The sequence below is a fragment of the Protomyctophum bolini genome (genome assembly GCF_963924005.1).
Source record: "Protomyctophum bolini genome assembly, chromosome: 21".
NCBI classification, from domain to species: Eukaryota; Metazoa; Chordata; class Actinopteri; order Myctophiformes; family Myctophidae; genus Protomyctophum; species Protomyctophum bolini.
The window spans coordinates 15914045-15924954 of record NC_137882.1 but is presented as its reverse complement, the minus strand read 5'-3'; the positions used below and the strand labels follow the sequence as shown (position 1 = coordinate 15924954).

General features: G+C 45.0%; 1 protein-coding gene across 4 annotated transcripts in view; it reads right to left on the bottom strand.

Annotated features, from left to right (window-relative positions):
- Nucleotides 1-10910, bottom strand: part of smarcd3b (SWI/SNF related BAF chromatin remodeling complex subunit D3b) — a 70009-nt gene that overhangs the window by 39120 nt on the left and 19979 nt on the right. For 2 of the 4 annotated variants that reach the window (XR_013966179.1, XM_080794313.1), the window contains exon 1: nt 6441-6938. The exons of 1 other annotated variant lie outside the window; for it this stretch is intronic. Coding sequence is in view for 2 of the 3 variants with exons in the window: in XM_080794313.1 (XP_080650439.1) it covers nt 6441-6518 (78 nt within the window). In the remaining variant the exon portion in view is untranslated. Of the gene's footprint in view, nt 1-6440; nt 6941-10910 lie in introns of those variants that run through there. One more of the 4 variants, XM_080794315.1, reaches the window with a different exon arrangement.

The window sequence follows — 10910 nt, the reverse complement described above, 5'->3', positions numbered from 1 at the left end:
TGTGTAGAGACCATAGTGTTGATGGTAGTCTGTAGAGAGACCATAGTGTTGATGGTAGTCTGTAGAGAGACCATAGTGTTGATGGTAGTCTGTAGAGAGACCATAGTGTTGATGGTAGTCTGTAGAGAGACCATAGTGTTGATGGTAGTCTGTAGAGAGACCATAGTGTTGATGGTAGTCTGTAGAGAGACCATAGTGTTGATGGTAGTCTGTAGAGAGACCATAGTGTTGATGGTAGTCTGTAGAGAGATCATAGTGTTGATGGTAGTCTGTAGAGAGACCATAGTGTTGATGGTAGTCTGTGTAGAGAGACCATAGTGTTGATGGTAGTCTGTAGAGAGACCATAGTGTTGATGGTAGTCTGTAGAGAGATCATAGTGTTGATGGTAGTCTGTAGAGAGATCATAGTGTTGATGGTAGTCTGTAGAGAGATCATAGTGTTGATGGTAGTCTGTAGAGAGACCATAGTGTTGATGGTAGTCTGTAGAGAGACCATAGTGTTGATGGTAGTCTGTAGAGAGACCATAGTGTTGATGGTAGTCTGTAGAGAGACCATAGTGTTGATGGTAGTCTGTGTAGAGAGACCATAGTGTTGATGGTAGTCTGTAGAGAGACCATAGTGTTGATGGTAGTCTGTGTAGAGAGACCATAGTGTTGATGGTAGTCTGTGTAGAGAGACCATAGTGTTGATGGTAGTCTGTAGAGAGAGACCATAGTGTTGATGGTAGTCTGTGTAGAGAGACCATAGTGTTGATGGTAGTCTGTAGAGAGACCATAGTGTTGATGGTAGTCTGTGTAGAGACCATAGTGTTGATGGTAGTCTGTGTAGAGACCATAGTGTTGATGGTAGTCTGTAGAGAGACCATAGTGTTGATGGTAGTCTGTAGAGAGACCATAGTGTTGATGGTAGTCTGTAGAGAGACCATAGTGTTGATGGTAGTCTGTAGAGAGATCATAGTGTTGATGGTAGTCTGTAGAGAGACCATAGTGTTGATGGTAGTCTGTAGAGAGACCATAGTGTTGATGGTAGTCTGTGTAGAGAGACCATAGTGTTGATGGTAGTCTGTAGAGAGACCATAGTGTTGATGGTAGTCTGTGTAGAGAGACCATAGTGTTGATGGTAGTCTGTAGAGAGACCATAGTGTTGATGGTAGTCTGTAGAGAGACCATAGTGTTGATGGTAGTCTGTAGAGAGACCATAGTGTTGATGGTAGTCTGTAGAGAGACCATAGTGTTGATGGTAGTCTGTAGAGAGACCATAGTGTTGATGGTAGTCTGTAGAGAGATCATAGTGTTGATGGTAGTCTGTAGAGAGACCATAGTGTTGATGGTAGTCTGTAGAGAGACCATAGTGTTGATGGTAGTCTGTGTAGAGACCATAGTGTTGATGGTAGTCTGTAGAGAGACCATAGTGTTGATGGTGCTTATGGTTGTCTATCGAATTTGATGATGACGTCCACTTCTATTGGTGAGTTATTTGGTGGCTGAATAGCCCAATCCTGGACGCACAAGTCCTATAGAACGTCACAGTCCCGCACCCTTTCATGACGATGTCAGGCCCAGGAAATAAAAAGTATTTATTTAAAGACCTTTTAAGCGTCGTACAAAGCCAACTCGAGTCGTGACAAATCATGACAATAAACACAATATTTTGGACCAAACTAATAATTACAAAGCCGTTTTCTTCTTCTTTCGGCCCGAAAAATGGTGTTTGTTGTCATGATTTCTCACAACTCCAGTTGGCTTTGTAGTGTACGACGCTTAAAAGGTCTTTAAATAAATACTTTTTAATTTTTTTATAAATATATATATATATATTTAGGAAATATGAGGAAAATGAACGGCGAATCATTTCCTGGGCCCTGGTAGGGGCTGCGACGCTCTATTGACAGCCATCCAGCCAATGAACCGGCCAACAAACCAGCCAGGCAGCCAGCAGTCTAATCGGCCATGTGGACGGATATCTGAGACCTGTCTTGGCATCTAAGGACAAGCTATGGGGATTTGAAGATGCCAAACTTAACACACAGAGCTAAAGATATGAATGGTCTGTCTGCACAGTGCACACTGTGTGATATGGAGGATCACACACACCAAACACAAGCTGTTTTTTACTGATGAGATGCATTTCAAAGAGGGGCGCGCGTGCACGCACACACACACACACACACACACACACACACACACACACACACACACACACACACACAGTGTTGTTCCAATATTCCATATTTCTATGAATATTGCAACGACCTCGATTATAAATATTTACGTGACCTAAAACAGAATATATACTCTGACATGCAGATATGTAATAACCGTGCATTACCTGTCTGCAACAGTTTTCAATTGATTTTGTTTGTTGTTTCGCTGTATTTCAATAGTTAATAATAATAATTTGATTTAATTTCTTGATCTTATATTTGTATTTAATCAAATTGTAACTGATTGTGTTATAGTTGACATTCTATTTGTATTCTATTTGAACCACTTAAACCCTCTCTAGACTAAGTTAAGGCTCTGCAGCGTTTTCCTCCCGTCTATAGTCTACACCAGTGGTTCTAAACCTTTACATGTCAAAGACCCCCACATTGACACAATCACCCCGCGAGAGAAGATTTTTATGGTGATTCTCAACCCGTTTAATTTCAAGGACCACCAGTTTAACATGCATATTAGTCTACGGACCCCCCATTTAATCTCTGAGACCCCCAATTTATATTGTAAAATCAATGTTAATTTAACTCTGAGAGTGTACAAATGGAACCAAATGGACCCGTTAGAGTCCATTTGTACACTCTCAGAGTTACAGACCCGTAAGGGTCCATTTGGTTCCAAACTATCATTTAGCTGGGGACCCCCTGGAACTCCCTCAAGGACACCTGGGGGTCCCCGGACCCCACTTTGGGAACCACTGGTCTACACTACACCAAATCTATTTGCCAGAAATCTACAAGCTCACAATATGTCGCATTGCGAAGCAGTATGAGCTTGTAGAATAGAAACTACAGAATTATGGATGCTTCTGGCTTTCAAGTGCTTAACTGATTTTATGTGTTGACCTTGTCACCATTGAGAATTAAAAAAAAGGTTGAATAATTGAATGAATGAAAGAATGAACTTACTGATATTTGCACTCTGTCTATGAATTCCCCACTCATCTACCACCTCTCTCTGTCTGGGTCACGCTCTCAACTTTACAATCGTGGGCCAATTAGAACACAGCCAGAACTTCACAATATGCATTCATTCACCCCTGACACCCACACAGACACCCTGAGGTGCCCGCTTCACTATCCACAATGTGCTAATGACAGAGGAACGCTGCAGGGCTCTTCTCCTCCTATAACCTCCATGCACCAGATAAGAGTACTGCATCCGGCCTGGGCCGTGGCTCAGCGGTCCAGCCACCTTGGCCGGTAGCCCGAGTCTGGCAGTGTGCCGCGGGTTCGACTCCCGATCCCGACGGCCTTTGCTGCATGTCACTCCCCCATCTCTCTCCCCCATTTCCTGTCAGCCTACTGTCTGTCTCTCTATAAGAAAATAAAGGCGAAAGCCGCAAAAGAAAAAGAGTACTGGGTTAGGGTCGCAGACACATTTGTATGGGTCCCTTTATTTTTTTTGTTTCCTACATTTAGTTTTTAATTAATTATAATTATTTTCAAAACTTGAAAAAAAAAACGATTAACGATATTATCGTCATGCTTAACGACTTGAACCCCCAGCATCCCAATTCTGGGCATCAGATCTACAACCATTGCAACGTGGTTTGTGTGTTTGTAGATCTGCTGCTTTTGGCTAAATTGATGTGTGTAGAGTGAAATAAGAGCGTATACCAGATGCACTCTTCACAGGTCTGTTTTTATCAACTATAGAGGTTTTAAAGTGATAATGAATTTGCAGCTCATTAAAAAAAGCTAATTCATCCTAGTGTAAATCTAAATCTCCAAGATACGATTATTGTGAGCGTTTCTTTTATCACGATATGAGAGAGACAGAGAGAGAGAGTGAGTAAAAAAGACAGACAGACAGACATCAGCCCACCCACCATCCCCCCAGAACCAGACAAACACTGTCTATGACCATATCGTAACTAACTATGACGAAAAATGTTCTTCGACTACCTTTTTTCACTGACGAAAACGAAATAAAAACACACAGCCTATTGCTAGAACACTATGACCTTTGGTTCCAACAACACCGTGGATGAATGTGTATTGTGTGTGTGTGTGTGTGTGTGTGTGTGTGTGTGTGTGTGTGCGCACCTAGAGACGCGCTGGAAGCTTGTATATCTGCTATTTTTCAGAACCACTGTTCTAAACCACTGTTCTAAATCCTAAATTATAACTTTTATTTTAAACTTATTTAGCTATAATAGCTCAAATCTAGAAAGACAGGATTGCATGGGTTAAACACCTGTCCAGCTTTTGGTTCATCTTTTGCCACAAGCTAACAAACTGGTCAAACTATTCCTAGGTTTAAATACAAAACATATTGGGTATATTGTAACAAGACTGTACAATGATGTACTAGAGGAGAAGAGAGGAGAGGGGAGGAGAGGAGACAGGCAGGCATGAGTGAAAATAAGCAGTAGAGAAATATTTGGCTGGGAGCATCCTGAGTCTCATCAAGGTTAATTGGTCTGTTGAGAGGACACACTCATCTGGCTCATCAATCAACCTCTCCCATTGTTTCCCAAAGTCTTTCTCGCTATCTGGGTTTGTGTGTGCGCACGTGCGTGTGTGCGTGCATGCCTGGGTCTGTGTGTGTGTGTGTGGGGGGCTGTGTGCGCACGTGCACATGCAGAGAGTGTCACCCCAACATTGACCGTAGTCCAACTGATAACTGCTCCCTGCCAAGGCAGCATTATATATCGTCTCTGTCGGGGGGGGGAAAAAAACTCTTATCTCCATATTACGTTTTGAGTTTTTTTTAATAAATGAACGCCCCACTTGTTTATTACTACAGCGTCAAATTCAAAAGCAGCAAAAGTAGCAGATCCACAAGCTTGTGACTCGAAGAGACGATAGAGACGATACTCGTTGTAAAAGCGGATAGATCTCTATACTTCTAGCGCCATTAGCCAGTGTACCGGTAGTAATTAAAAAGTACTAGACAAAGCCATTAGACAGACAGACACTTATTTATGTTTTTTTTATTAGTCTAATTACTGCTTAAGATAACAGCGCCGGGGTGGTTGTGTTTACCGTTTTCAACCCATGTCATATTAACATATTATATTAATGCTGTTCTGTGCAGCAGGGAATCAGCTGAACTCTCTCTCTGTCTCACACACACACACACACACACACACACACACACACACACACAGAATCATCTGTCTCTTCCCGTGGTAAATCTTAGTCATTGAACAACACCTGAGCTCACAGTCACGGCTGTCAGTCAGTCGGGAAGTTTAAACAGAAGAAGCTGCTGTGTGAACATCCTCATCCTTTTCTCCTTCCTTATGTTCTCTTAATTCTCTCTCCCCATGCGGAACGCACGACACCAGCGGTCTAGTCTAACTCCAGCTCATTACCAAAACAAACCACTATTGTCCCGTCCTCCCGCGGGTGGCGTTATTAACACCAGCTATATGAGGTTATGGTAATAGTTCCCTAACCTCCAGTGAACACAACACATGCATTATATAGCCTGGCAGCCCTATAGCCTACTTGACATTTCATACTAGCGTTTTTTTTCCCTCTTTTTTTTGTACATGAATGGCTTTATTGTTCTACATGGTTTGGTTTCCTGACTGCCTTTCGTCTCATGCCACATTCATTCATTCTCCGCTCATTTTCTTTGACGTATGACCATATATGTTCAAATCCATTCCACCGCACCGACAACATCATGCTGACCAGAAGGAAGGCGACTAGGGAGCATGTGTGTGTGTGTGTGTGTGTGTGTGAACCAGCCAGTGGTTTTGACTCCCAGAGAGAAAGCATGGTCGCTCCTGCGTCTCCGTTAGCTCTGGCTATACTACGACACCCACCGCCTCTATTTCTACAATTATATTTGTTTCTTCACATGCTTGAAGACCCTCTCTCCTCCATCCATTCATCCATGTTGTTCTATTTATCATTCTTTCTGGCTGACTCTCTCTCTCGCTCTCTCTCTCTCTCCCCTTCTTCTAAACAGGCTGGGATTTGGGGGGGTGGGGTAGGGGGGGACGACTGGGTTGGAAATAACCTTCACATGGCCAGCTTACCCAGCTATCTCTCACACACAGACCGCTGCTGCGCCGATCCATGCACTCACACACACACACACACACACACACACACACACACACACACACACACACACACACACACACACAACTGTACAACACACACAGACACATGCCCGGCGGAGCCCAGCTTGCTCTGTCCATGAGACAGAGAGAGAGAGAGAGAGAGAGAGAGAGAGAGAGAGAATGACAGAGAGACACTCACCACTCCATGGACCAGGAACTCAAACAGTTTGCTCTTGGTGGCTTTCCGCGCTCCCCCCGCCGTCTCCTCCGTAGCCATTTGCTCCTCCGTTCACCCTCTCTCTCCTGCTTTTGGCTAGGTCTTCCTCTCTCTTTCTTTTGTCTTTCCCTCTTCTCTTCTCTGTCTCTCTCTCTATCTCTCTCTCTCTCTCCCTCTCTCAGCCTTCTCCCAGGCAGCCTCCGGTTCCCCTCCCCTGCTCCACTTTCCTTCTCTTTGTGCTCTCCTTTCAGCAGCTGCCTGTCCCTGACTCTCCTTCTCAGTCTCCCTCTCTCTCTCTCTTGCTCTCCCACACACATGCATGCATATACACGCACGCATGCATGCACGCACACAGCCCCTCTCTCTCTCTCTCTCTCTCTCTCTCTCTATTTTGAATGTGCGGCAGGCAGCCCCTCTGTGCCTAGACTCTGTCTCTGGCTGTGGCTGTGTGTCTCGCTCACTTTTTAGTTGAGCTGCCTTTCAGGAGCCCGGCGCGTCGCTCGCTTCTTGCTTGGAGAGAGAGGGGGGAGTGGAGTGTGTGTGTGTGTGTGGGGGTCTGGCAGGGGGGTTTCAGACCAGCCCACCCTCGCCCGCTCGCCTGCTCCCCCGCGCAGCTGTTGCATTCCATTGGTTGATAAGGACATGCGGTGTGGCCTCAGAGCCATGGGCTGGCTGGCTGCTGTTTAAACAGGGCCGGGGGGGGTTGTTGTATGGGGAGGTTAGAATCAGTTAGCTATTCCTCAGTTCTGCTGCAGCTCCCCCGCCACCCCAATCCCCCCGCCACCCAGCGACAAACCAAGAGGCCATGGTCAGCACACACACACGCACACAAGCACACACACGCACACACACACACACACACACACACACACACACATAGAGCTCTGAGTTGGGACTCATTCTCAAAAAAGGACCCAGGGCTCTCTTAAAGGGACCATACAACATATTATCATAAACTAATATCCACACTATGTATATAATATATCGTTGTTGTTGTTATATCGCAGAAACCTCTTATCTCCATATTTTAAATGTTTCTTTGTAAATTAACGCACTACAGCGTCACAGCAAAGCATCGAAAGTAGCTTTTGAATTTGATTCCCGTTTTGAAGGTTTCCACCCGCCAGAGATAACATGCACCTATATACACTTCTGCCTGCACTAAGTCCTCTCCTTGTGTCGCTTTGATCTACAAGCTCACAAGAGTCACAATGCGTCGCAGCATGAATCATGACACATTTTGTGAACTTGTATATTGGTCTTTTTTCGCAGTGCGACACGGCGTGTGTACGCTATACACCCAGGGCATTACATTAGTGTGTTTAGATTGCTACACGGGCTCCGCCAACTAAGGTTCCACATTTGATTTCTGCCTCCTCCTGGCTGCGTGTTGGAAGTGTCCTTGAGCAAGACGCTGAATTGACCCCTAATTTGCTGCAGGTTGGTGCCTTGCATGGTTTCCTACGCCATCGGTGTGTGAATTGGTAAAAGTGAAGTACATTGTAAAGTGCTTCGGAGAAAGGCAGTAGTAGTATAAATGCAGTAGTTCATTTGCCATACATTATAATGTGTCTATAAATAGGATATAGGCCCTCATTAAAGGCCGAAGGTCGCATTTACTATGAAATACATCACCGGTCTCAGAAGGGGGCTCGTACTTTGTCAGGTACTGGATCATGGCATGGCGGCTTGTGACCGCCCTGATGTCCACGTTGGCGCGCCAGCACAGGAAGGCATCTGTCTTAATCATGTAGTTATTCATCAGCGGATCATTTCGCACTGGGACGTATACGACATCGCCAGGGGCCCTTCCCCATATATGGGAATGTCAATATATGGCCACATATCACAGTGTGGTTGCCGTAACGCGAGTCACACTTGCATATGAACCAAGTTGGTACAACACATGGATCTCCATTATGTGGAGCTGACTATCATCACCTGGATCTCCATATATGAAGATCACAACACTGACCTGATCAAACCCTGGATAGCCATACATGGTTTGACATACTAGATCTGCATATATGGAGCCGCCCAGCAACTCTACATCTGACCTCACTGACACCAGATTAATAGTTCAACTCCTGCTTCTCAACTGTGCCGGATTAAGAAGCTCTGTTGTTTCACCCTCAGGGCGTCTTAAAGGTGATAAAGAGCGCTCCTCACAAGTGTGATTTTTTTTTCAAATAATTTCAGTCATCAATGTTTATATAATGTCTATATTGCGTATAGCTTTTTCTTTTTGGGCTTGACCCTGTCATATTTATCATTATAATTACATCTCTGCACTCGGAAAAGCAAATAAGTAATGACTTAAACCTCCATATGGTTGAGCAGAGTCCCTCAGGGCTCTGTACTAGTGTTTTATGACCTCAAGTGGGTTCAAGTGGTTAACACAAGGCCATTGATGTTAATTGTGGTCTGAAGAACACAAGGAAGGAAGGGAAATGGCATTTGTGTATTATTTGCCTCTACGCCCAGCTCACAAAAGACAAAACACTCACATACAGAGCATCTTCACTTCCTGGGTGTGCGTGTGCACATGCGCTTGCGTGTGCGTGTGCGTGACTTGTCTGGGTTGGCTTTTGTCAAGAGAGCATTCAGAGGTTAAGGGCGTCCTCCTCTCTTTTGCCTCATTAGCTTCACCTTTCACCCACTGACTGGGGAGAGAGAGAGCTACTGTACGTTTAAACTATCGGCTCTACTGTGCTACAGTAGGGCAGAATAAGCACACTCAGTCCGTCTGTGTGATGCTATTTACCGCGTACACGGTGCACGGCTCACCAAGATTCACAAAAACGAAACGAAAACTATAGGCAGCACTCCGAAGTCTGGCTATTATAGAGCACCGAAGTCTGATGTAATTTACTCATCCTATACGTGGGTCTCATTTGTATTTTATTTTTCCCCATTCAGAATTCCCATAGGCCTTTCCGATATCCACATGTCAAATAAGAACTGTGTTCCAAAAAAATATGATCCAGGCGCTTTGACTATGAAGACTCAACTGACGGCGAGAAAACGCTAACACTACCGCTGCCGAATTAGTTACATTTTTTGCCAGAAACAGACTGTATCACATATGAGTGACAGCTTGTTTATTTTTTGACCACAATGCTTATATGAGACGATTATTTTTTAAGATGTAAATGTAAATTGGGCCATAAACGTCCGTGACCCCTCAGGGGACGAGCGAGTAACGTCAGGACTTCGGTACACTATTACTGCACTCCAGTGCCTACAGCAGCAAACCATATAGACACACAAGTAACACTTCATACTTTGTTGCACGCTGTGAAAATAGCCATTCTAGTTCTACAAGCTCACAACATGTCACATTGCGACCTATTATGAGCTTACATGTATTCATCCGATAATATTCTATGCTCTGTTGATGAATTGAATACATGGGCCCACAATGGAAACAATACTACAATCCTTTGGCCTAAATGTTTTACTGTATACCATATGGCAGTCCGTGCCGTTTACAGTTTTGACTAATAAAGTATTCAATCATCAATCGATTGCAGATCAGACTATTTATTTTCAAGAGACAGCGGTGTAGAGCTTCGATGATGCCAAGGTTGGGCGATGCGACAGGCCATCTCTCTGACCAATGACGATGAGTCTTCAATTTGGTTTGCCACACAACAGGACCTTTTTTCAGACTCCGTCGTCCTCTTAGAGTATATATACTCTAAGGTCGTCCTACATTTAGGATTACGACTCTGTCTCTTGTCCCCACCGTCCTCTGTCCTCTCCTCCTGCCCCCCCCCCCCCCCCCTCCACGGATGTAATATATTCACAAGATTGATTTAAATGACAACGGCAGTGAAGTGCCGATGGAAATCAAAGGAGATTTGACTGACACGTGAGGGGCAAATTATCGCTGCTGCTGTCCCCTGGCCTCTAGCCTGTGTGTGTGTGTGTGTGTGTGCGCGCGTGTGTGTGTGTGTGTGGGGGTGGTATTGGGGCAAGGTGAGAAAAGTGTCACTGCAGGTGATTAAGGGTGGCACTAAAGTCCCTAGTCCCTAAACCCCTCCTCCCTCTCATCCTCTATTCTCTCCTCTCTACCCTCCCTGGAGTCCTTCCTCTCCCTCTCACCTGACACTGCAACCTCATCCTTCCTCTCCTCTATCTCATCTGCATTCGACCAACACTGCCCGCTCTCATCCAGGCCAGCTCGCTCATGTCCACCGGCTCCCTGGCTATCTGAAACTCTCAGATCTGAACGAACACCTCTAAGGGCAGCCGAAAGAAAGTGGCACAAGACAAAGCTACCAGATGACCTTTCCCACTTTCACTCACTCCTCTCTGCCTTCGCCCTCTCACTAACCACTGCTAAAACCTCTTTCTACCACACCAAAATCCAATCCTGTTCTTCTAACCCCAGGAAGCTCTTCTCCACTTTCTCCTCCCTCCTTAAACCCCCTCCCCCCACTCAACCTG